The sequence below is a fragment of the Ammospiza nelsoni genome, chromosome 2, assembly GCF_027579445.1.
Source record: "Ammospiza nelsoni isolate bAmmNel1 chromosome 2, bAmmNel1.pri, whole genome shotgun sequence".
NCBI lineage: Eukaryota > Metazoa > Chordata > Aves > Passeriformes > Passerellidae > Ammospiza > Ammospiza nelsoni.
Window position 1 is genome coordinate 104,278,972 of NC_080634.1, and position 27,210 is coordinate 104,306,181.

The following is a 27,210-nucleotide window of genomic DNA, read 5'->3' on the forward strand; positions in this document are numbered from 1 at the left end:
TGACCTTCGTCACTAAAATTTCTTATGATACAATAAATGATAATGATTTCTCATTTCAATACTATGATGCAAGATTTTCTGTCACAGTATGTTCAATTTCAACTTTTAATAAAAAAAAATCTGTAATATCCATGTAAACTTCAGCATTCTATGAAATGCTTCTTTTTGTATTTGCTTGTTATGCATTGTAAACTAAACCAAAGACAGGACAGAAAAGAAATGGGGAAAAAAGTGCCTTACCCTCATGAAATGAAGAAGAGTTAGCCATGGCAAAGAGATGTAAATAGGAAAAGTTGAATGCAAGATGTGTGGAAAGGAAAATAAAGACATCACTGAAAACAGGGAAAAAGAAAACAAAAGAAAAAGTGAGGAGGAATGGGGAATGGTTCCTCTTAAATAATATCATCTGAAGGCTAGTTTTCCAGTGGTTTCGTAAAGAGTGTGGAAAAAGTAATTGCATGAACAGAAATAAGAGCTGCCATTATATCTACAATCAGCAGTGATGTTGCTAAGCAGAATTTTTTCAAAATGTCAGTGCAGTTTGGAAAATTGTAATCAGTACTGAATTATCATCAAGAAATTTGCATGTGAAGTCACGGCTCTGCTGAACATGGTAAGGAAACCAAGTAATGAGCTAATAACTTTTTTATATATGCAACTCACAGAACATTTTTAACACTATTGCACATCATCTTAGCCTTGCTCAAGCATTTGTGATTTTCCCGATTGGTAAAGTGCAGGGGAGAATGTTTTTAATGGTGTGGAGTTTTCTGGTTAGACAACACCGATCCACTTTCTGAATTTTACTCAGAAAATGAATAGGAAAATGCCATTTCCAAGGGACCTAGACAAAATGCAAGTTTTGAATCTGGATTCCCAATTCAGCTCAGCATATTGCTCTCAGTTGTTGATGGCATTACTGATTTCATTGCTGCTGATCACTCATTTGTTTTTTGAGAGATGGCATATGGAAGAGCCCTTTATCTTCTCCTTCCCCATCACAGAGGTTTTGGTCTCAACATAGTAAAGAAAAGGAACCAACTTAGCAATCCTTAGAAAGGCTTCACAGAATAATGAACTGTTCTCCATCCAGCATTATCTTGCTTTGCTTTAATAACCAAAACTGTCTCCATTGTTTTTTCTCCATTTCTCTGCTCTGCAGGGAAGGAACAAGAGCTTTAGACTGGCTGTAGGACTAAGAAAGTGACAGCCACCACCCAGATTAACATCTCTAGTGCAAAGTAGCCAGGAGGTGCTGTGGTTTTCACTTTCAGCACACAATTTACCATCAGTACTTAGCAGAAGCATGAAAGAGGGTGAGGCAACTTGCAAGAGATTGTTGCTTTAACCCCTGTTCTCCCTGAGAGCTGAGTGACTGGGAATGGTATTTGACTAAAGGAATAATAAAGAGGAGCCCAGTAACCAGAATGGTCATGCATCCAAGATGCTAAAAAGGCATTTAACTTTAATTTTTATTAAAGGCTAATGCTAAGTCACACCTTGTCTGCCACATAGGTTCACTTTAACTTGTGCAAATCTGGATTTCTGAAAAGACACCAAATGGTAGATTTAATCAAATTCATTTTGACAGGATGGATGAGCCTCAGAGAAGCTGAGTTTGTCCTTCCTACAGAGCACAAGATATAGGGGCAAAACCAGTAAGATACATCACTGTTAAATGTTAGCTGGACCCACACGGCCAGATCCAGCAGTGTTTTGGAACACACTGGACAACTCCTCTCACACATCCATCATCTTTTCTAATAACTCATGTAGCCATAAGACTTTTCCAGCCCATTGTTCTCTTTGTAAATAAATCAAACAAAATCACACACTTACCATAAATCTCTACAATTACATTGTACCATAAACTGCTCTGAACTCCAAACCTCTCTCACAGGAAAAGACATTAATACACTCTGAATTGGTTTTCCTTATTAAGCCTTGATTTATTGCTCTGGCCTCTCTTAAAATGCCTTTTATTTATTTGACAATATTTTACACAAGCTGTCAAAAGCTGCCTGAAAATTTATAGCAGTTCTGATCTCTGGATCCTCTTTCAATTCAAACTCATAATTTATTTATTTTTTCTTTTAACAAGTTGTCTAACAGGCTAGAACAACATGATTTGCCCTTGTAAATGCCATTCTCGTTTGACCCTATCAAGTTATACTTATTTAAGTACTCACAGTATTTTATCCTTGAGCTCAGTAGGTTCTCTGTGTAAGTGGTAACAGGAGGACATCAGCTAAACCCTTTGCAACATGGTTTGGTTTATGGATTCTTGTTGGCTCCTATTCTGCATCTAAAAAAACCCCTAAGCAACACAAATTCCTCCCTCTGCTACCCTCTGCTCCCACTGCATGTTCTGGAAATGAACAAGAATTTTTATAAATCAGATTTCCTGCCTGACATGTTAAGAACAAAACAAAATAAAACCATAACCAACAAAACTTAAAAATACAAAACACTCTAAGCTTTTATCCTGATAGTGATTCCAAAGGAACTAGAACAAGGAATAAGAAAGTTCATCTCCATTACTCACAGGTAGCATAGGCTGCCTGCACTCATAACTTTCAAGTAAGCAGAGGCTTATGTGCCTTGAAGCAAATTTGTAAACACAGTTAAGAAACACTAAATGGTAGAATTTGTCTGCATTTCCTTACCATTCTTTCTAATAATCTCTACAATAAAAATGTTCATACAATTTATCATGAGCTTCTAGCTTTCCATGTTTAAGCCAAATGAAAACCTGGGAAAAGCATAATACCTGCTGCTCCAGAAGAACCATAGCAACAGCAGAAGCTTTACAAAAAGCAGATCTATGTATGCTGGAAAGCTCATAGACCTATGTGAAATGCATTTAGTGTTCTGATGTTATGTTGCAATTAAAATTCCTTTATAACCTGAAGTTCTACTTCCAAATCTGAGGAAAAGGCATGTTTGGTTGTTGAAAGGATGCTATTGTACAGAAATGCTTTACTGATAGAGGAGTCTGGGTAGACACCACCACACCAAAATGACATTTCATGCCCTGCTGAAAGGTAGCAATGCTTACACAGGCAGGATCCCTGGCTGTGCCTGAGACAAACACGGATCTGTGTGCGGGCACAGCTGCGAGCGAGCACCGAGAGCGACAGCAGCAGCTGCTGGGCTTTCTGAGCAGGGCAGGACATGGCTCTGGGGCTCGTGCCCACTGCAGGAGATGGCTCTGGGGCTCGTGCCCACTGCAGGAGATGGCTCTGGGGCTCGTGCCACTGCCCTAGGACACAGCTCACTGCAGGAGATGGCTCTGGGGCTCGTGCCCACTGCAGGAGATGGCTCTGGGGCTTGTGCCCACTGCAGGAGATGGACATGGCTCTGGGGCTCGTGCCCACTGCAGGAGATGGCTCTGGGGCTCGTGCCACTGCCCTAGGACACAGCTCACTGCAGGAGATGGCTCTGGGGCTCATGCCCACTGCAGGAGATGGCTCTGGGGCTTGTGCCACTGCCCTGGGACACAGCTAACTGCAGGAGATGGCTCTGGGGCTCGTGCCACTGCCCTGGGACACAGCTAACTGCAGGAGATGGCTCTGGGGCTTGTGCCCACTGCTCTGGGACACAGCTCACTGCAGGAGATGGCTCTGGGGCTCGTGCCCACTGCCCTGGGACAGAGCTCACTGCAGGAGATGGCTCTGGGGCTCGTGCCCACTGCCCCAGGACAGACACAGCTCACTGCACCCTGCTCACCCAGGGCCACCTCTGCAGCACTCACCCAGCAAACACCATCGCTCCTGCTTTGCCAGCTTGAGGAGGAAGGAGGGTGAGAGAAGACCAAAACATAACCTGTTGTTGCTCCTTTCCAGGTGACCTCCTGATTAAATGGTTCACGTGTCAGGAACACAAGTTGTTTACAATAGACATTTAGACTGCTTTTAATTAGTGTATGCAGTGAAATTTAGTCAAATTGACCTGTTCCTTTGTACTGGACAGTATAAAGATTACTAACTGCACCAAACCTACTATCTGTTGCAGTATTAAAACCGTGGCAGCACTATTACATCAGTTAAACAAGTATGCCTTATTATTGCTGGCCTTCTCACTTACTTCAGAGTTTTAAACAAAAAGAACAAGAGCCTCCTATTGAAAATAGCTCACTATTCTATATATTTATATATATTTTTAAAATAGAAAACCCCAACAAAACTACTTTAATTAAAGTAGAAATGATCCTTTAATCCTGCAATCTTTTAAAAACTCATATAAAAGCACTCACATTCATTGCCAAGTCCTCAATCTGCCTCTTGAATCATACAAAAGTCATTAAAAAGCAGAAACTTGCACAATAAATTTCTTAGGCAAACTGTAGAAAGCACTGTAACTTACCGATGTCATTGCTTCTTTCAGAGGAGTCTTTCTCTAGCGTGCCAGATACCGTACTGCCCACTAATTCCACTTTTGGACTATCACTCCTGCATTTGGATCAAGAAGAGGAGATGTTTTATTGGGAGATTTTGTGTGTGGGTTACAGTAAATTGGTAGCTAACTTGCAATTAATAATGAGAGAGCAAAGTATTCTTCCTTTGCAGCACCCGAGTGCCAGCAATGTCAGCGAGAGCAATCTCCAGCAAGTCGACATGCTGTCCGGATTAACCTTATCCCATTTCTCCTTAACACCTGTCCAAAAAGCCTCTTTTAGACACCCTAGTGTCCGGAATAATTCTTCAGATGTTCACAGCATCTCAACACGAAGGAAGTCCAAGGGCAAGGGGACATTATTCAACATCTTCTTTGTAGTTTTTTTCTAATTAATTGGCTTGCACAAACTACAGAACTGGACTACCTGGAATGCTGCAGAAAGTAAGAGAACCTAATGCTAGCATTGTGCATTTCAGCAGTTCTGAGTATTTATTTATAAATGCAAGTTGTCCACCATGTTTTTGCACTTTACTTATGAGACTAGTCTATGAATACTTTTTCCACAGTCCAAAGAACAACGATCACCTAATTTGTCAGAAATGTCTTTGAATGGTAATGCATCAGGACCTACTGTACTTTGCACAGAGGAGCTATTTTAAAATCAAACAGGAGATCAAACAAAAGCAACAAAATTATCCCTGCTTTGGAGAAAATTCTTTCCCACAAGCACTTGAGTTTACTAAAATAATTTATCTACTGAAACAATATAAAAAAAACCAGCAGTGGTAAGTGGGTAACTCAGTATTGCACAGTCACTCAAATCTCTGATATTAACTGTGACAACTGTTCAGTTAATGCAATACATTGTACCTGCCATCATTATCAGGTCACTTGACAAATACACTAGTTTGTCCACAATGACTATTCCCAGTGTAACACTATAAAAATTATGATGTATGTAAGGTACCCAGCTTAGGGGTAAAGGCATAGATCTGCCCCGAAACAACCCAGGCAGATGTGTACTATACATTGCAATAATTAGCTATTGACAAAAAAATACGTAGTGAGCTCACAAATCTTACTGATTTTTTCATTGGTGTCTGCTTTTGATACCATAAGCTGATGACAGATGGCCTGAACCTCAGCTCATGGCAGCAGCTTATAAGCAAAACACAAAGTGGCTGGAAACCCTAATTCAGACTACAGGGAGGCTGTGATAAAGAGCTGAAAATTTTTATTAAAACCCAGAAGAGGTCATAGATTAAGTGAATATATATCTCATTAAACCCTGTAAGAGGGTGACCAGCGAACAAAAAAATAGACAATCAGATTAACAGCAAACAAGTCCTCCATAGCTCTCAAATGGCAGGAAGTCTGCACCAGGAAGGATGCAGAAGAAATTTAACACATGCATAGAAAAATGTATTAATTGGCATGATGATAAATAAGGGCATTTCCAAGTGATCTACTGGAACAATTAGTTTTCTTATTTTTTGGTCTTTAACTTTTTCTTATATTGCTTATATATTTGTAAACCTATAAGAAGCAACAGAGTTTCTTGGCTGACAGAGCAACGAGCATCTGACTGCATACTCTGTTTTGCACACATTCATTTCCCAGCAATCTGAGAGCACAATGTGAGTTGGAAGCACTCAAGGAAATGTGTGAGCATGGCTTTGGAGAGATTCTTAGAATGGCACGATTTAGGGCTGAAAGTTACAACATTTACCATTTGCCTACAAAAGATACCAAGATATATGGCAACAGCCCCACAAAAAAAAAACCCCAATCCTGTTGTCAGAAGAATCAACAGGCTCATTGTGGCACCCTGCATCCACAGTGCTGTGAAAGGAGTGGAGCCCTCCCTTCTCATTCAGTGTCCCTCTCTGCTTATGCCCATACACACAGGCTGTCAGCTTGACCAGACAGATAATCAGCCTGAGAGAAACCCCACACTAATAGAAGTCCCACTGCAAATTGATTAATTGCCATCTGGAGCAACTCCCTGACCCATATGGCTGTGCAGCTGCACAAATGCTGGTGCTAAACATAAGGGAGGCTGTGGGAATGGGGTGCCAGCACAAGGAACCCTGTTAGCAGTGGCATGGACATGGATTGGTTTAAACTAATTGTAAAGATGCACCTTCTATAGGTGTTTATGGCTTGCCTACTCCAGAGAATTGACTTATCTATAAATTGTATAATCATGGTATGTCTAAGTAAGCTGTGAAGTCATTAGAACAAACTGACAGCTATTCACTGTCCCACATATTTTTTATCTGTCCTATTGCCCTTGAAGCCCTACTCTGCCTCCAGTGAAGGAGGATTATATTTAAATGGAAAAACAATCATCACTACAAAAAGTCAGTGATATGCATAAGATGCAAGTCACTTAGTACAGAAGAAAACCCTCTTTGGCTTAGCAGCTGCCATGGAAATTGCACAGGACCCACTTTGTGGGTCTACACAACTACAGCAATTTTCCCCGCAGGATCCAGTACTGGTTTTTGCTGGGATAGAGTCAATTTTCTTTATAGCAGCTTGCAAGGTGCTATGTTTTGGCTTTGTGCTGAAAACAGTGTAGATAGCAGAGGGGTGTTTTCATTGTTACTGAGCTGTGCTTGCAGAGTCAAGGCCTTTTCTCCTTCTGTCATCCCACCAGGGAGGAGGGTGGGGGGGACAACGAGTTGGGTGGGGACACAGCTGGCCCCAATGGACCCAGGGATGTCCCACACCTCAGGGTGCCACACTCAGCATGTAGAGCTGAGGGAAGAAGGAGGTGGGGGATGTTTGGAGTTATGGCATTTGTCTTCCCAAGTCACCACTGCAGGTGATGAAGCCCAACTTTCTAGGGGATAGCAGAACACCTGCCTGCCCATGGGAAGTAGCAACATTCTTTGCTTTGCTTGCACATGCATCATTTGCTTTTCCTGTTTTACTGTCTTTGTCTCCACCCACAAGTTTTTTACTTTTTCCCTTCTGATTCTCACTCCCATTCCGCTGTGGGAGTGTGAGTGAGTGTCTGCATAGGGCTCAGCTGCCCACCAGGGCTAAACTACAACAGGTCAGCAAAAGTTCTGCTGATTCAATTTTTATCCTAATTGCTTTAGGTTTTTTAGATTATGGAAATGCATACCAGTAGGTCTTAAAATAATTACTATCTTATTAAACTGAATGGATTTAAAAACAAAACACCTTTATTGAAGTAACTGCTTCCACTTGAAGCATCATATTTCTTAATTATCCAAGTAATTAAAAGTATTTTCCATTTTTTCTGTGCTAGATATAGGACCATTAAGACCAAAAAAGGTTGCCTGTTTAGGTGTGCCTTTTGCCTTTGATAAAATGAAAACTGAAATATCTTTAAAAATACGTGGTTACTTCATACAATTTTGTAATTAGGAAAAAAAAAAGGAAACCACAAGAGCAGCAATAAAACCTTCCAAAATTCTAAAAATTGCTAAAAATTTATAGCATGTTTAAAATATTTCAAGCAAACTATAGAACAGAAGAATAGTTACTCCATTGCATGCCTCACCAGTGAACTGAACACTAGGGTATGTATTGGTCTTTCCAAGACATCACACAGCTAAATCAGAAGACTGTAGCAAATACTTGTATTTCCAAGTATGCCCAGGTGATCAGCAGGTATGGGCTGTATTTTGGAGCAACTGGGCAAGCATGTTCAAAGCCAACTCCAAAAGAAGCTGTGGCAGTAGCATCTGGAGAGAAGAGTAAGCTCTCAGAGATGTACAACCAAAGCATTTCAGTAAGATGAAACTGGGAGCCCAAGGCAGTTGCCTATTTTTCTTTTCATTTGCCCCAGATTCTTACTAAGAGCATTTTTTAATTTAATCATATGTGGAAGTATGAAGGGAATCAATGTCTAGCATTTCACTCTAACCTACACTCTATTCTGGTATTTAATTCACCATTACTATTACTACTTGAACTCCAGTAGTTCAATAGCAGATAATTTTCCTAACAGTACAACAGTAAAAATATTTTCATGCCTATATTCCACTTTTTCTGCAAGATGCAGAGCTTGCCCATTTTAGGCAACTGTTTTATTCTGTTTTTCATCTAACTCTATTCACTATGCATAAGGAAATCTACAGTGCACAACCCACTTGTGATGACTCAAAGGTAGCCACCTAGACCTGCTTAGGACTACAGTGAGGCCTTTAATTTCTGCAACCTTTCCTCTAGCAGAGAATAAATGGACTTGTGTTGGCAAGTCCAATTTCTCAGTGCTTCTCAGTCTTCTCAAAGACTGTAACCATCAGTGATAAAAACATTATGTAACTGCAGAGTGACAACCAACATTAGAGAATAATTACTTGACAGCACTATTCTGCAGTGGCACCAGCTAAAAGAGCATTGAAGATTTGTATTTTGCTAAAGTTTGATCTAAAATGATCAAGGAAACCACACTGAAACCAGGCTGACAATATTTGAAATGTGCATTGCTAATGCTGTTCCTCAGCACAATCCAAGCTTGTGCATTGACTTAGTGCCCAAGGTAAGCTGCAAAAATTTCAGGTAAACTAAGAAAGTCAGGATCAGAGTAACATTCTGATGCAGGTATTCCCCACATATTCTGCACTGTTGCAGCAACAGTAGAATTTCATCAGTAGAAATGAGCTAGTCATGAACAGTGTAAGACTGCTATTATTGAGAAGTCAGTTATGATCCAGCCAGGTGACTATAAGGATTTTCTTTTTTTTCTTATTGTTCTTTAAATACAGCTTACTGTGAAATAAACTGGGACATAAACTGCAAGACCTAAATTCTTTAAATGAGTGTTTTTCCCACTGATCCCAAAAGCGTTGGACAGGAGAAAAGCAATACCTTGCATGAGTCACAGGCACAACTGGTCTTTCTGGTCGTCTCGGGGGCAAGGTGCCAGGTCTGGACACAGCGTTGGCTTTGGGGGGCCGGGGTTTCTTCGGAGGTATAGCAGGAACTGAAGGCTTCTGCAAGTCTAGCTGCTTTTGCTCTCTCTCTGATCTTTCTTTAAATCAATCATTTCCAGAAAAAAAGAACAGGGATATTATTAAGTGGAATTCATTTGCACTCACAAGTCTACATTCAAAGAAGAAATTTATAGATAGACTGTATACAAAGAAAAACCTTTCAATTTCTGTTCTAAATCATTCTTTATTTGATACATTTGCCACAAATCAGTTGCTCAACCTGCCTGGCTGTTCTGCCTGGAACTCCTCAGCCAAAACATGTGTGCAGCATCTTGATGGGAATACTATTTTTTATTTTAGTAACTTACTGGTTTCTGAGTGTAAAGTACAAGAATGGCAAGAAATTACATACCATATGGTACAGCTTCCCACGAGCACAACTTATATTAAATTTTAATATGAAACAATAGTAATTTAGAAGTTCACAAAAATAATTATGCTGGATATTCTTAACATCTCTTGGATAAACAGAGAAATACTATTTTTGGGAGGGGAAAAAGTATGTTTCAAGTGAACTACAGTTAAACGAAAATAAAATACAAGCAGAAAAATTTAACAATATCTAGCAGAATGTAAATCCCTCCGAAAAATCAGACCTATTATTTAGGTTTTAAGCACAGGATTATATGCTGAGTTTTTCAGCTTGCTGGTGAAAACCTAGATCATTTGCAGAATGGATTAGGCACAGTTAGGGAGGGAAACCATGCTAATACCCAGTGCCAAATATGCAGTGCCTGTGCATGTGTAAAGTAGAATACACATTAATAGCTCTTCTAAATAATGTGCTCTAAATTCCTAGTACAAAACAAACATGTAAGCGTGTTTGCCACACCCCAGAAGAACTGATTTTTCTTAAAGAAAGGCCAAAACACAACAAAACAAACACAACAAAAGTTGTGCTAGATGATCTTATAGGTCTCTTCCAGTCTTGAAAATTCTGTGATTCTGTGATTCTGTGTTCTTTATATACTACTATTTCAATACCCCACTTCCCTTGACAATGCTGCCTATGATATGCTGGGAATGTTACACCTCTGTATACATCTAAGAGGTATTGGGAATGTTACAGGATATTCCTTAATGGGTTCTTAATGAGAACCCATGAATGAGAGGATCATGGAATAAATCCCCAGAAACACATTAGGCACATTAGGTTTGGAATAGTCCAGCTAGCAGCTATTGTTCACAGGCAGTATGCTTTGAGCAGATGCACTCATTGGGTCCTCACTAACACCAAAGCTTTTCCAGCACACTGTGTAATTTTTACACACTTAATCCTATGACAGTTTCTACTGCGTCAGTGTCCAAGAATCTGAATTGTATGAGGGACAGGCTGGGCAGTGTGCCAACACACAGCTCAAAGGATGTTCCTGTGCCACCCCTGCTGTCACACCACATGAGCTATTCCTGCCACTCCCTGGTAATCCTAAATGCAGGCACTACTCCTACAGCCTCTTTTCAATGTTTAGAAAAGTTACAGATATTTATAGCCCAGCAGAGTAACATATTTAAATGTCCTCTGCTGTTTTAGTAGTTGGCTTTTTAAATCTTATAATGGCATAGCAAAAATTTTATTGCTATGATAACCACAAGAAGCAGCACACATCATCAAAAGCAAACCTGTGTAGAGAAAATAGCTAAAACACTTGTCAGATTGCTAAGATGTATATCCAGAAACATCTCTTGGTACAAAGTCTGAAGGTTCTGTCACTAAATTATAACTGCATTTAGTCATGTACATACACGTGCCTTTTAAAAGGCTGCAAGTTCAAATACTTAGACATTAAAAAATCCCATAAACAAACTTGTTCTTACAATCTAATAGTCCACTTAACATATCAAACTTGGCACCATCTTCAATTAGAGAATAGATGTGGCTATTTTCCTGAGACTATTCACCATTCACAATGAACACAATGAAACTATTAAAGGTTTAATTTGCTTGTCCCTGCTCTGTGTGGTACTGTGTCCCATTTCTCACAATGTTCAAACATGGCTTTGAAGGATTTTTTCGTTTCTTTGCTGCCTTGCCTGTGACTTTTGTGGCTATGATAATGGGGTGATTCATAAGCATTAATGACTGTATCTCCACAAAATCCCTTTGTGATGCAGGAAAACCACCAACCCAGCTTTCAACTAGAGAACCAAAGAAGACAGATGTTAAGAAAAAAGTACACCCTAATCTGGGGTATTTTGCTTGATCGAGCACCTGGGTTTTACAGAGCCCTGGGCTTTATACAGCTTTTCATGTATTGAGAGCAAATCTCCCCTGGCCTTCAGTGGTGGCTGCATGTACTCAACAGCTCTGGATGGGTTCAATTGAACACCCTGAATTCAGTCCATAAGTGAAAATGAGAACCTTTCCAAAATGCCTATCATCACAGTCTATCAGAGTGGAAAACAAACATCCAAACAATACACTTAGTGGAAACAGAGAGTGGGAAATGAGTATGTGCATTGGTTCTATTTCCCTCATCTCTCAGCAGAGAACAGGCAGGAAAGCACATTTCATACCTTTTTCTTCTGTTCGATTAGGAAGACATTCTGGCCTTTCGGGTGGTATCTTCTTGATTTCATGCTTTCGATCTGTGGTCCCTGCCAAAGACAGAAAAACTTGGAATTCTGACCAAGCCAACAAAACAGTGACATAAGATTTAATTCTGCATTTTCTTAGGCTTTTTATATTCCCCAATTTGAAAACGTCTTGCTAAAACTGAACATAAATTTATATAAAATATTTGCCTGTACCATAATGACAAAAAAGCAATTGGATATTTATGTCTTTGTAATCAAGTTCACAGTTTCCAAAGTGTACAATCCCAAAGAATAGACACTCTTTGACTATTCTATGGGAAAAAAATATAACTGCAGATTTAAAAATGCAGACAAATCCTTTATCATCACAGACATGAATGAAGAGCGACTCAACAGTGTGCAGAAACATTAGGAAATCAATTAATTGAGCAATGTCAATAGAAAGCGTGATGGAGCCGAATATACAGAGATTATTTTACATTAAATTAACACATCCCTCCCCTTTTTCTGCACTACTATTAGCTGTTCACTTCCACATATTAGAAGGAGGAGAAGAGCAGTACTGGCAGCATTCTGCATGACTATTTTAATTGACAGCTTTTGGCCTGGAGGTGTAAGCCCCTGGCTTCTCCTGCCTCTGTACTGGAGGCCCTGACATTCTGTTGCTTCAAGAAATATGAGAACTTGTGGCACCAACAACGGGAAGATTCTGCAAAAATTTCCTGGCACATACAAGATAAAATCTTCTAATCCCAGGTTATAACAAACACTTTATTGGATATTGGCTTTGCTGCATTGGCTAACCACTAGGTGCTAATGCCATTTCAACTTAGTAGTGTTGAAAACCGCTTTAGGTAACACTATTAGCATTTCAATAAAAATTACAGTAAATGAAATCCAAGAAAAGCAGAGAAGGCAGGGCAAAGAGCACAAGGCAATTTTTTTTGTTCCAATTTATTCTATTATATGCAACTCTCCAGTGCATTTACATTTTCTGAATGTGCTGTTGGAACTCCCTTCTGCAGCTGGTTCCTAGAAATCAGTCATCAGTGGTGATCACCAGCCGTTGTTTCTTTACCCAAGTGTGCTGTTGGACAGGCAATACCATGCCAATAAATAATACTAAATTCTCATTTATGGTTGGATTTGATAATATTAAGGGTCTTTTCCAACAGAAATGATTCTATGAAAAAGACTTCACTCCTGAGAGGAGAAGCTGTTGCTCCTGAGCAATCAAAGCCTTTCAAACCTCAAGTTATGCAAAGCACAAGTCAATGTATTGATAATCTTGCACACACTAGTGTGTTCAAAGAGAAAGACACATAAGTCTGTACCTAATTACAGTATGATTAACAGTCATCATTAACACACAGAGGGACATTTTCAGGCCAAGTCTAGAGCAATGACCCAGCAGCCACCGAGGAGCTCCCAGACTCAGTTGTTCTTCCTACTTGCATTGTGATTGATTAATTAACACCCAGGCAGGCACCATGGCCCTGCCTTAGCTCCCAGGGGACAGTCACCTTCAAGGAAGCTTTGGAAAGCTCTGTATCAGCTTCCAGAGGAACTCCAGAGTATTGCCACCCTTCAGTCTGGACACAGCTGTGTTGCTTACCCAGATACCCAGTGAAATGCCAATGCTTTCCAATGACTAGTTCATTAAGGAATTTGTGCCTCTAAATTTGGCTCTCCAGTTTTCACTTGCTTTGTAAAGTGCAGCACAGATGTCTGGCTGTTTACTGCTGTAGAGATTATAAATTTCTATCTCTACTATAATACAGACACCTCTTTACACATATGCCACTTGTACTACAAAGACAAGTTCTAATTATCTGCTTTGATTTTATATTCTGCATCAGAAGATGCTGACATTTAATTATTTAGGCTGCAACTGACAGTTTTAAATTTATTCATCACACTGTGGCTGGTCAAATATGCAGAAGCATTACTGAAGTTGTTGCCTTCTATCAACAGTAAGACCTGATGTGGAGATGTGGTAAAATACAGTATAATCTCAGTTATTTGACAAAGTAGAGGATGTCAGGATGATTAATCCTAATAAACACAGGATGATTTTCAGCTCTAGATATGTACCAGAAGAAACTCTTGTGCCTGATCAACCAGGAGTTGTCAAAGAATGAGTATGAAATGAAATGAAAATGAAATTAAATGAATGAAATGAAAAAAACTGCAATAGTCTTGGCTTTGACATAGACTTCAGAAGGCCTTAATCAGATTGTCTGCATCCTTTTTACAACTATTTTTCCTTCTGAAAAAGGGTACATTTCAGAAGGAAAAATGCTATGGTGACACAGTAAAGCATTCTATGCAAGCAGGTACCTATTAAAAGTGTTATTCTCTAATTTTAGCAGTATAAATTGAAAAAAATAGGAAGTTTTATAGAGTTTTTACAAAACACATCAAGCTTTTACATCAGTGGTTACTAAGACGTTGTTACACAGGCACCACTAGATGGCAAAGTCATACTGCTCTCTCTGGACACTATTACTGATTTAAAATCAAATTTATATTTCCTTGAGTCTCAAGACAGAATGAAGAACAAACCAGGGATGTCAATAAACAACACATATATTTATGGTCATGATTCTGTAGTCAAAGAACTGCATGACAAATTCAAAGTAGTTAAATTATAGCATATTAATTCACACAAAATTGTATATTGGTATAAGTGGCAATTCTACTAACAGTGTAAGTCTGTAGGAGAGGAAAATTTACTTTTTACAGCACCAAAAGCTGAAATACATCACAGTAACAAGAAAACTATCTGGAGATTGGACACATTTGTTTTGGTTTCTAATGTGTGCCTGCAGCGGGGGAAGCAGTAGTGCTGCTGCAGAGTTTTTACAAACTGACTGGGCTTAAGGGATTAAAGAATTCCAGCCACAGTTATGTTTCCACCACAACTGCAATACAAATGAAAACTCTGAGAGCATCCCCTGCCTTGTGATTTGTATTTTTACATGAATGGAACTGGAATTTGGTTTCTGAGATCTGTCAAGTGAGTAGATTCTTTTAACTAAGTTTCATGATAAAAATAAATAATGCAGGCACTTTTGAAAATTAGTATGGAGAGGTGCTTTTAAAATTACAAATAGAACTATGTTCAACTCTCAGTAACCACACACAATTCAGTATAACAGATCACAAAATCAGTTTTGCTAGCACTTCTGTTTGGAAATCAGACTCAGCCCCTTAATATCTTTTCAACACCTTTATCTACATAACCATTCAGGATTATTACTTTTAGTTTTACACTTAGGGCTATAAAAGTATTGAAAACCAAGAATCTATGGCCTAAAACCTGTAGCAGCCAGCCAGATCCAGCATTCATGCAGATCTGCAAGACTCAGATTGCAGCTCAGAGGAGGCCACTGCATGACACTATTTTATAGATATTCTAAAAAGCTCTGTGTCTCTAGAACAAATCAGATCTGTAGTGAGTGCAGTTTCCTCCTGCAGGTATTGTCAGACTCCACATACTGTGTCTGTACTGAAGGACATGCACACAATCAACTCCAGTCAGGGAACAAAACCAAAACAATTTGAAAAACTGAAGTATCACACTTGCTCTGATTTAACATGATTAAGGGGCAAAACAGGTTATTTTAAAAAATGGTATAGATGGTTGAGTATTTAAATACATTTAAAGCCAACCACAGTCTTTCAGGGTTACCAACTATTGTGATTTCATTAGTTGTAGTCTAGACATCTGCTTGTCAATTTTGATACAGATGAATTCTATACAGATTTGAATACACTTAATTTAGATTTAGATGTGCTCACTGACACATGCTGTAAAAATTCAACTGCACTTTACCTGATCCTTGTTTGATGACAGGAGCTGATGGAGGTGGTGGTTTCTTCGGTCTCTAAAATTTAATAACAGAAGAAAACAGGTTGCTTCAAAAGGCCTGTAAATCTCATTCATACAGAAGTTGGAGTTGATCATAAAATGCTTAACATTAATTATTACAAGTCATGAGACTACAGACCTGTCACATATTTCTCCTGAAATAACTTCATTAAAATGAATTTGAAGAGAGAAAATAGCATTGACAAATAAAATATCGTTTTTATATTTGCAATTGAAATGTCCTGCTGAGGAGTTTAAAAAGTTCATTTTATGTACCTTAAGACTGGAGGAATACATGACCTTTGGTCTAATGAAGAAGTCTATTTCTTTAAAATTTAACGTTGTAAATATTTACCCATTTTGGAAAAAAAAAAGCAAACACAAAGAAACTCCGAGATACATGTGGCAAAACCTGAGGTATTTTCAGACCCATAAATGAGGCAAAAATGCAGAACTCAGGAAATACAACAAAGGTTACTCTTTATTCACTTACTAGGAAAAATTTAGAGTTCCAGTTGTGAAAGATCCGGATTTAGATGTTTGGTGAAATGAAACTAGTTATTCTGACTAATCTGTCCTTTTAATACTTTTACCATCTCTGTTAGGATGATTTTCCTTGTAGATCTGTAATAGTAAGACTGAGAAACATGGCCACCAATGGTTCTGGCAGTGCCTGAACAATTCCTCTTCACCTGAGTTTGGGGGACTGATGGCTTTTCCTCTGTGCTGATGTGTGTGAATGCATGCACAGCACACTGGCAGTCACCACAAATATCGTGGACTGAGTACAGAACCAAATGGAGCATCATGCTAGATCAAAAGACATGCTCTATCTCTCACTTTGAAAAAAACCCCAACTATCAAGGTTATTGTAAAGAAATTCTAAGGAAGAAAAAAACATTTTCCTCCCCATATGTTCATTCTTTTTTTCTCATCTTTCCTTTGCTACAGATTGATCACAATCACTTTGACTACATTGCTGGCTATGTAGCAATGTATATTGTCTCTTGGAACAAATGTGAAATGAAATGATTTTTCCAGATATGCTCAGCTTTGCCAAACTTCAATCAGCCATTTAGACTAGTATTTTCTCTCAAACTCTTATTGATCCCTGCCCTCCTCCCAGTTATTTTCTATCTATCTGCCAAAGCTTTTGAGAAAGATCAATTGCTTTGTTCACTTGCAGTAATTAGTTCAGTGTCTGCCCAAGAACTCTCAGATCTTGGTCTGAGTGCTGAAAGAGAGCAGATTTGCTGTGAAGGCTGAGTGCTTGCCACATACCCTTCCAAGGGATCTCTCTCAAATCTAGCAAATGCATTCATCTCTGGAGTAAATAAAATTTCAGCCCAGACAGGGTAAGCCTAACATCCTGAATCTCAAAGTTGTCATCCAGCAACCTTCAATTTTCTCCTACCATCTCACCCTGACCAGATCACCTCCCATCACCAACCTGACAAAGCATGGCCAGGAACTCAGGAGATCAGAATGATCTTCTACAGCCTGGCTGCCATGGGCCATTGTCCACAAACACTGAGTCCCTTACATCTCAGAGACACTTGTCCAATAATTTGGGGAACATGGTTTAAGGTTTAAATGTAGAAAAGTGAATAAAAATTTGGAAGGGAAATGAGACAGAGACAATGAATGTCCTGTGATAGGCGTTAGGAGTTCTCTTCATAATGGATGCAGAGGGAAATAGCTGATGCTGAGGACTCAACAGTACAGTACAGGCATTTGGAGTTTTATTGTGGACTGATCCCATTGACTGACCATACATCAGCAGCTGGAATACAAGAGATGCACTCCCTTAGCACATCTTTTGGCTCAGTTCTCTCCTGTAAGGGCTCTGTGTCCCCTGAGATGTCTTCCAAGGCATGACAAGTGCAGATGGACAAGTGACACATTCCCTATGGTCACTTCTGATTAAAACCAAAGCACTTATGTAGAGACACAAAGGAGAAAGGGTCTCATGGTTCATTTGACAAAGTGGCTTTAACTGAAAGCTGAAGAGGGAAATAGATTGGTTAGAAAGGACAGACCAAGGTCAGAAAGGGTGTAGGGTGAAGGAGCCTTAAAGACTCCTTAGGGGAACATGGAGGAGCCAGAAGGATTTACAAGGATCTGTGGCTGGATGAGATAACTGAGAAGGTGATGGAGACAGACAAGAATTTACAGAAAGGAAACCAGGACTGATTGGACAAGAAGAGAACAGAACTACAGAGCAGGGACACGGAGTAAAAGGGGAGAGGAAAAAAAGCTGTATAAAGAAATTTGGTGTAGGGATAGAAAGTAAATCCAGATGGTGATTTGGACTCAGGTAGTGAGCTCAGGGGAAAATCCTGTAATGGAGACCACCTGAGAGTGGAGATTGGGACTAGGCAGTGAATAGAAAAAACCTGGAACAAATAGACATGCGTGGAAAAGAGTCAGGCTTGGAAAATTAGGGACTGGACAAGGAGATGGGAAGAGATCCCAAGCTTTTGTTGAACAGACAGAAGAACTACTGCAACAAATACTTTCAGACCATGGGATGGAATCCAAGGTTTCTGGATCACATCAGAAAATACCTGACAAAATCACTGGTAAAGTATTTATCTCCTTCCCTTTTAGCACTGATTCAAGCAAAGACAGATGGTCTATAGTCCTACCAGTTACTTACTCAAGTGGCCAGATCTGTGGCATTTCAAAAATTGATAAAATTTTATTCTCCACAGTTAGAGCAAACCTAGCTGTAATTTCCAAGTGCCTGAATACCTAATTTACTTTACAAGTTATAGTCAATTGTACTCTAAAAATCACTTTAAAGATACATAATTTTTAAGTTCAAAAAGACTGAATAATTACACCACACAAAATGGACACCAATAAGGATTTTTTCCTTCTATAATAGGCTCACTATGTCTGCAGGTTTTTGATTTCTGCCTCTTCTAGAAATCACCTTCTTTCATTTTTCAGCCTTAAGCCAGGATATGCACTTTGCTGTGGAATTACCTTTTCATCTCCCACAGTTTTTGCTGCTCTTCTCCTTTCTTTTTCAAAAATTATCATGTTAGCCTCTGTGAGTTGTTTAACAGTTGCTTTATTAAGCTTTCCAAGTTATTTAATTTTTGCCTTCAGCATCCAATTTTATTGCCAAAGAGGGAAGCTGGGTGTCAGTAAGTTTTGGTTTTATCACAGAAGGCTTACACTGTCACTGTGAAATACTCATCAAAAGCCTGACTGCAAGCTTGTAATATCCCACTGATGACTCAAAAGGTTCCTAAAAATGGAATGGTCTTTTGGGGGAAGCAATCCATTACTTTATTCCAGGAAACCACAAGATTTCTAAATATTGTCTGGCAAGCAACAATGCCATCTTTTTCAAATAAATAGGAGCTGAAGAAACTTCTGCATAGGTTTTATACCTTCTTTTTTAGTAATTCTGAGAGGTAAAGAAACATGCTTCTGAGATACCAAAAGCTTATTATTTTTCAAATTTCACTGTTAAAATCTCACCCTTTTTGTTCTGGAACAGTGCTTGACTGCTGTTCATCAGCATGCAGGTGATCCTCAACTTTTCATATTCCACCACAAAAACAATGGAGAAGATTAAAGAATTCTGGATATCATTGCATCACCCGACTCAGTCCTGGGACCTCTAGTTCCTCTAGTTCTTGTCTCTCTCAAACTTGTAGGACACAGGACAGAGAGCTTTCAGAGCAGCATAGTGCAGGTGGGGTGACTGGATGGGCAAATCAAACCCTTCAAGGAAACTCTGTAATATGACTTTGAGTGCCACACACTCTTTTTATGGATGCTTTCTAACTAGAATTTTATTCCTTTATGTTTTTATGTTATTAGATGAGAAGAAAAAACTTCCACATATCTGAAAGAGGATTTATTTCAGCTCTACTTTAATTCTGAATTTTCAAGTGAAAATGAAAGAATATATTGCTTACCTCTTTTTCAAAGTCTGAAGGGAGTAGCTTGACAAAGTTATCTGGAAAGACACCTCGTCTGCCATTGAGTTCTCCTTCCCACCAACCCACATCAATGCAATCCTACAAAACAGTAAAATAAAATGAAAACCACAGTGAGCTGGTGCACTGAACAGATTTTTGAGCTAAAGTACTCTCTTGCATAATGTCCTGCCTGTTTGCTAGAGCATGACAATTTGCTGGAGTGCTAGGTTAACAGGGTAATCTATCAGACAAAAACTTCAATAACCACCCTGCATTCTATTATCACATGGAGCAGCCAGGAAAGAACAATGAACATGCTGTAAGAGTTCAAGACCTTGTCTGTGTCTAAAACAAAATGCTTGTTCACCATTTGATCTATTAAACAAGTCAGCATTTTGATCATCCATGACCCTATGTCTCTCTGACTTCATTCTGCAGAAAGACAATAACTTCATTAGACATCATACATCAGGAGATAAAAAAGCTCTCTTATTTCCCATACTTGTAAAAAAAGCTTGACACACTGGAATTATTAAATTCCATTTCACTCCAATTAATAAGGCATAATGCACCTGATTAATATCTGGCATAACCTTCTTTTTCTGCAGCATTTCTGAGCAGTGCAATGCAGAGTGCAAAACAATGTACAGCTAAATAGGTGAATAAGTAACACCAGTGAGTATAAATGATAAAAAATAGAAGTTATTTTTGTTATGAATAATAACAGTAACAGAAGCCACAACATTTTAGAGAAGGTTAAAATTGTTCCCTAAGCCTTCAGTGCTCCATATTCCCTTTTTTGTGTCTGTTTGCTACATAGAACACTTCCTGTTGAGATTTTCCACATTCTTTTTTTCCTGAAAGCTCAGGCTGAAACAGCTCAGCTGTTTTCCAAAACACAATTACAGGAAAGTTACCCATTGTCTGCTCAGTCTTAAACCCACTTCAGCCAATTTTTGCAGTTGGCTCAACATCAGGCTGGCCAGCCTTTCCTGATTTCCATAAAATCTTTTATTTCAGCTGCTAAATGGATGACAGAACAATGCAGGTTAACTTAGTGAAGTGTGCTTAATACCAAGTCTTAAAAATATTGTTCACAATGAGTGTGCTTGTTGGTATTTTTCTGTAAGTTACAGGAGACAAACACTGGATGATATTTGAGAGAAAACAGACTAACATTAAAGATCATTGCTTTTATGCTTAGGGGGTGGTTTTTGTTACTTTTTTGTTTTAGAATCTTTATTTAGCTTATTTAGTCCTCCTGGTCTCCTGAGTATGTGCTAACTAAACACACCAGCTAAAGAGCCTGGTTTCTTACATCATGTCTGTTTTGGTGCATTTGGCTCTTTCCCCCCACTATCTCAGTATTTTTTCTGATGTAATGCAGGCACAAAACAATCCTTCCATTCTTTTTTTTTTTTTTTTTTTATAATCTTTTCTCATGGCTAATCTTTGCTTTTCTGTATTCTCCCTTCTCTTCAGCAGGGTGGCCTCCACCAGGGAGGACATTTCCTAGGCCTTCCCACAGTTATTCAGGAGGCGTTTCCCAGCTCTGTAAGACCTTTGTTAGTGACCAGGGCTGGTTCTTGACCAGCTGATGTTTCCAAAACATGAGCTGAGTGCCTATAGGACTGTCAAGGACTCCAGGGAGGCCAGGCATGGGCAGGCTGTGTGCAGGACTCTGCTCATGCTGCAGAGCCAGCGCCCCTCATTCCTGCTCTGAAGGATCTCTCCCACTTGGCTCTGTCCACTTGCACAGCCCAATACTCAGGGCACTCAACTGCTCTATCACATGGTGTGTTTTATAATGCCCTCCACCCCTCCACTGCTAAGCTGTAATTGCCTAAATATTTATACCCAATTCAGATTTTGAAAAATATTAAGAATAATTCGAGCATCCAGAGATGAAAAGCTTGTGCTTCAACTGATTGCACAGCTTAGCACTAGCTAATAGTCCTGACTGAACAGCACAAGACATCACAAATATGCTTTTTAGGTTAGATTTTTTATGCTCTTAGGGAACACAAATATTACTCCTACTTCTTCACTTCATTAACACTTGAATTTTTTTCCTTTTTAAAGCTCATTTGTTTTCATGAAGCTGCTGTTTGTGTCACACATTCATAAATCCCAAACAGCTGCAGTTTTGCTTTTTTCCCCTCTCCAGCTTGTCACTCATTGGCTTATGCAGCCAATCACCAGTGGAATTTAATTCAGTAAGTAAATCTCTTCAGGCAGTTTCTCTTTAATTTTCTCATTTACTTCACTTGCAAGAGGAGGCTTATGGGTCACTGAGAAAGAAATAAAGAGATTTCAGAAGTTAAAAGCTACTGATGAAATCTGGTGAAGAATCTCCATCGTGGTACCCTTTTGCTACCCACATCTGCAGGTTTGCCATGCCCCAGAAACCTCTGGAAGTCATCCTAAGGTGCTGGCAGAAGGTAGGTCTCAACTGTGGGACAGAGCAGCACACAAGCACACCTGAGCTACACTGCACAAGCTGCCCCAAGTACTGACAAAGGGCAGAGCTATGAAGCACAATCAAGGCAGCACGATGAAAACAACGTGTCTGCTTGTGAACATTGAGCAGAAATCACTCAAATTCTTCCAGATTGCCATCAGCCATGCAATCTTAACCATATTGTCTTTTTTTAAACACATCTTGTTAAAAAACCACGTGTTCAAGTACAGCAAAATGGCTGTAATTTCAAAATGCAAATTTTATAGAAAAGCTGTCAAGCAATCCAATATCAAGATTGACAAATCTTTATTAATAAGCCAAAATTTATTAACAAAACAAATGGATCTCTGCTTTATCTCCATGTTATCCTGTCAGAATCATATATAACAACTTAAACAAAAATCAGGTGATGCAATATCCCCAAAGTCCTATGAAGAAAATGTAACCCAAGTACTAGAAATGCATTTTGGTTTCCCTTAAGAAAAAAGCCCTCAAAAATATTTATTAAACTGAAGGAGTAAAACGTTGCAAAAAAGATACTCCAGCTACTGAAATTCATCAAGTTAAGGGGTAGCTGTGTAAACATTTAACTACCGTAAAAATCAGCTCCTACCAAAGCTTAATTTAGAGAGTATACCCACCATTCTCATTGCAGTGACAGTGCAATCAAAGACCTCAGAGAAATTCACTGCTGGTTCACATTGCCAAGCCTACTTTGATTGTTCAAGCAGAGGCAGACTCATAAAACAGAGAAATTAAAAATCTTGAGGGAGATTTTGGTATTTTCTCATTAAAATACAAATCTTGGTTTTATCCTCATTTCTAGTGAAGTAAAATCATCAAACAGTTTAGGATGAAAATGACCTCTAACATTACTGAATCCATTTTTTATCCCAGCACTGCCAAGCCCACCTCTAAACCATGTCCCTGTGTGCCACATCTACATGTCTTCTAAATACCTCCAGGGATGGAGACTCCACCACTTCCCTGTGCAGCCTGCTCCAGCGCTTGACATCTCCTTTGGTGACCAAATATTTCCTCACATCTGATCTAAAACTCCTCTGGCACAGCTCAAGGCCTGTCACCTGTCACTGGGGACAGCCTCACACTGCCTGTACCAGGGCACCTGGACAGGGGGGACAGTCACAGAGGGGATGCTCCCCCTGTGCTGGGCAGGAGCTTGGTGCCACTGCCCTGTCCCTTCAGTCCCTTCAGTCCCTCCAGGCAGAGGGAGGACAGGGAATCCTCCATGTCCAGCATCCTCTCTGCCCATCAGACCTGCCCCAGGGAAGGCAGGGTGTGATTCCAGCTGTCACATCCACTCAGCAACCATTCCAATACCTCAGCAGTTCCCAAATAAAGCATAAAAAACTGAATACACTGGCATAACTAGCAACATTCATTTTGTGCTAAATATTTGGGCAAAAGTTGGACAAAACATAGCAAAGGGAAAGACTAAAGTGTTGGGGAATTTTTGAGATGTTTAAACTTTATAAGAAGTAAATATTACACTAAATATAAGGTACTAAAATGTCAGCCTGGGCTGGAACATTTACATAAGTCAGAGGAAAGGGTAAATCTGGGAGAAATGGAAAGTACTAGAAAATCAGAATATAGCTACCTTTTGTCAACGTGTTGCCAAGAATTATCAGAGTATGTACAAGTGAACTAAAAACATCAGTCCTTTCATTGATGTGAAAAATAAGAACTGCTCTTTATGTAATTAGCAGTGAGACATGCAAGCTGTGAATAAAACTGGAAGAGAAAATCATCTGGAGAAAACAGACTTTTTTTTTCAAAAGGGAACATCTAAAAAGAAAACAAAATACAAACCCAAACCAATGGTACAACAAGAAAGGTAAAAACACAGTTCTACTCTGAAACTTATGTCTGTGGTGACTAAAAGAGAAGGGACAGAGGAGAGGGGGAAGAGAGAGATACATGAGTAGAGAGACCAGCCAAAACCATGGGGAGATATTTGGCAAAGAAAGTTTCCATTCAGAGCACCAGATTTATCACACTGTTACTGAATGGAAGGGAAATACAGTGAGATACATAAGTAGAGCTGACAGCATAAAATCAAGGCTTAGTTACCTTTTAGCAACTGCAGAGATTCTGCAGCCACTCTCATACTGATGAAGAAAAGTCATAAAATGGTAGAGTCATGCTTCCTCCTCTTCTGGGTGTAAGAATCATGACTTTGGTCTCTTATGCACACAGTATCCTACATTGAAAGGTTTCTTAGCAGCAGAACTACTGCTCTGTATTAGAGCAAACATTGTGCTGTTCCTTCCTTTGGTGATCTCAGTTCAACAAGAAAAGAGCAGAAGATGGTGGAGATTGAAGGAAAAGCCCAGCATAAAGCACTTTATGCTCTGCAATCTGACAAATGCTCCACTCTGTGCTCAGACAGAGCCCACCCACACCACACGGGCCCATGGCATCCCCCATGCAGGAGCAGCTGCCACCAGCCAAGAACACAGAATTCCCTTTGGTCAAACACCATTTCCCTGGTGGTAAAAGAGGTGACAATGGAGGTGGATAAGGCAGAGCTGTCAGTCCCTGTCACCGTGATATTTTCTGAAAAATCCCTTCGCCAGGATTTTTATCCTGAGCAGCCTCAGAAAAGAAATGTAAACAATAATTATCTGATTGCTTGGAATGTGGTCTGGAGGTTGTTTACCAACAAGTGCATCTTTGATTGGTTCTATGTGAGTTGTTTTTAATTAATGACCAATTCCAGTCCAGTTGTGTCTGACTCTGGTCAGTCATGGGTTTTTATTATCGTTCTTGTCCAGCCTTCTGATGTCTCCTTTCTCTTTCTTTACTATAGTTTTAGTATATAATTTCTTTTAATATAATACTGTAATATAATAAATAAGCCTTCTGAGAACTTGGAGTCAATTCCCATCTCTCACCTTGTCCTGGGGACCCTCACAACACCACAAGTCCCCTTTAGTACCTGATACCACATTCAAGACCATGAAATTAAAAGGCTTAAGTTCATGCCTGGCAGGTATCTCTCATGCCAAGGTGTGTCCCAGCTACAAGCTTGGCTGTGACTGATAACCCCACTACCAAACCTGACTGAACTCTCCCTGCTGGAATTGCTGACAGCTTCACAGCCTCTCCCTCAGCTCCAAGGAGGCAGGAGTTTCGTCCACCCCACAGACAGAGGGGGTTTTATTTCATATAAAGTTCTTTCTTTTAAAAAAAACAGACTTGGTTATTAGAGATGGGTTTATTTCTAGCCCACACTACTATTTGTACTCTAGGCCTGAGCCAGATAAAAGGAACATGAAGTGCAAAGCAGCACTTCTCGTTGTGAACATATTTATAATAAAACTCTACTATTTGTATTTTTTTCATTATTTTACCAAGAATCAATAAAGCATGCAAGATTACTATAATTTAAATGTCAGACATGCTCCAGTGTATGTTTTCTTCCAAGTACCATGCATTATTCTACCCTTTTTCTTTTTCTTTTTTTTTTTTCTTGAAGCCACTTACAGGAGAATTACTGTGTGCTATGAGACTGTTCTTAATCACTTAAATAAAGCCCTGTAGCTACTTGGCTCTATGTATACATTATAATGTGTTCAGAAGCCCATTGGACTTGCACCTCAGTCATCACTGCAGCCAGCTGCAAGTGCATCAAGACTGCTCTCTCCAGCACTAACAACCATCTGATTCGGGGAATCTACCCATGGCTGAGCAATTCCTGCAGCTTTACCAAAGCTCAAGGAGGCCTGAGAGGAAGCAGGCATCCACATCCACTGCTGCAGCTGTGCTTTCCACTCCACTGTAGGGGCAAAGGTGTTTCCTGCCTTTTCCCCCAAAGCAGCCAGGCCTTCGAGGCAGCACCCACTCCCCTCCTCTCCTGCTGCCTTTGGGAGGACTGACAACTTCAGGGAGTGCCATGGCCCCAGTTCATCTCTCCACTCCCTAACCTACCTTCCAAGCTCCCCCAGTGAAGAGGAAGGCTTTTCCCAGTATAAGTAAATGAGAGTTATTTTCTATTCCCCAAGGTCACAAACTGAGTAATAAGCTATGTGATTATCTTCTCTCCTATCCATGGCTTGAACTGTAGCTGTGTAAACTCTTGAAGAAATAGATCTGAAAAAGGCCAATCTTCTCATCTGTAAATAGGACTTCTGTTTTTCTGAGGGAGCTGATTTCTGCATCCTCTGAACATGATGGTAGTTTGCAATACTGCTAAAATATGAAGCTATAGTTTAGATATCAACCCACAACTGCTTGATTTTTCAGCTCTTTGGTTAAAAGTTTTTGATTCAGAACTCTTCCATCACAGAGATTACACCATCACAGCTAAGACAGAAAGCAACACCAAGAACAAGAAAAAGCAGGCCCCCAGAAAAGTGTATGTGAAGCTTATACTGTAGTATCTGCACTGACATACACCATAATGGTGCAAGGCTTAAGAAAACATCACTTTTTGGGAAATCTCCACTAGACGACATAGTTCCTTACAAAATAATAATAAAAACAATAGTAATAGTAATAATAATAATAAATCATCCCAGTAGTTGGCATTTCCATTCATTAAATCTCTGCTTTCCTTCTGCCCTTGTAAAGTTGGTTCTCATCAAGAAGAATGTTGAGCTAGAAAAACGGCATTATTCAGAACGCCATGAATCTCTCTTGTGCCTGCCCTGGGAGCTTTCATGTGTCAGCTCTGCTGTGCTGGCAGCCCCCCATTAAATTACTGCTAACCCCACTGTAGGCATCTCTCCAGAATTCTTTTAACAACAGCTAGCCAACATCATCATTGAAAGAAAAACAAACCACCTTTAATGCAAACAAAATGTGTCTAGTGAGCTTTTCAAGACATCAACCATAATACACAACGAGATACATGCAACATATAAAGGCTTCTGAATGTGAGGATTAAAGGCTCATAGAAAGACAAATCTGGAGGACAAGCCCTCTGCCATTCAGGCCACCCTCACAGGGCACCCCTGGGGCCTCCAGGCTTGACTGCAGCGCTGGGGCCGAGAGGTCCCA

The 27,210-nt window shown here is 39.7% G+C and overlaps 1 protein-coding gene across 2 annotated transcripts in view; it reads right to left on the reverse strand.

Annotated features, from left to right (window-relative positions):
* Positions 1–27,210, reverse strand: part of SH3KBP1 (SH3 domain containing kinase binding protein 1) — a 214,584-nt gene that overhangs the window by 17,090 nt on the left and 170,284 nt on the right. For both annotated transcript variants that reach the window (XM_059466276.1, XM_059466277.1), the window contains 5 exons: positions 19,722–19,823; positions 15,748–15,799; positions 11,889–11,969; positions 9,250–9,412; positions 4,366–4,451 (listed from right to left, as the gene is read on the reverse strand). In XM_059466276.1, the coding sequence (XP_059322259.1) occupies positions 4,366–4,451; positions 9,250–9,412; positions 11,889–11,969; positions 15,748–15,799; positions 19,722–19,823 (484 nt within the window). The remainder of the gene's footprint in view (positions 1–4,365; positions 4,452–9,249; positions 9,413–11,888; positions 11,970–15,747; positions 15,800–19,721; positions 19,824–27,210) is intronic.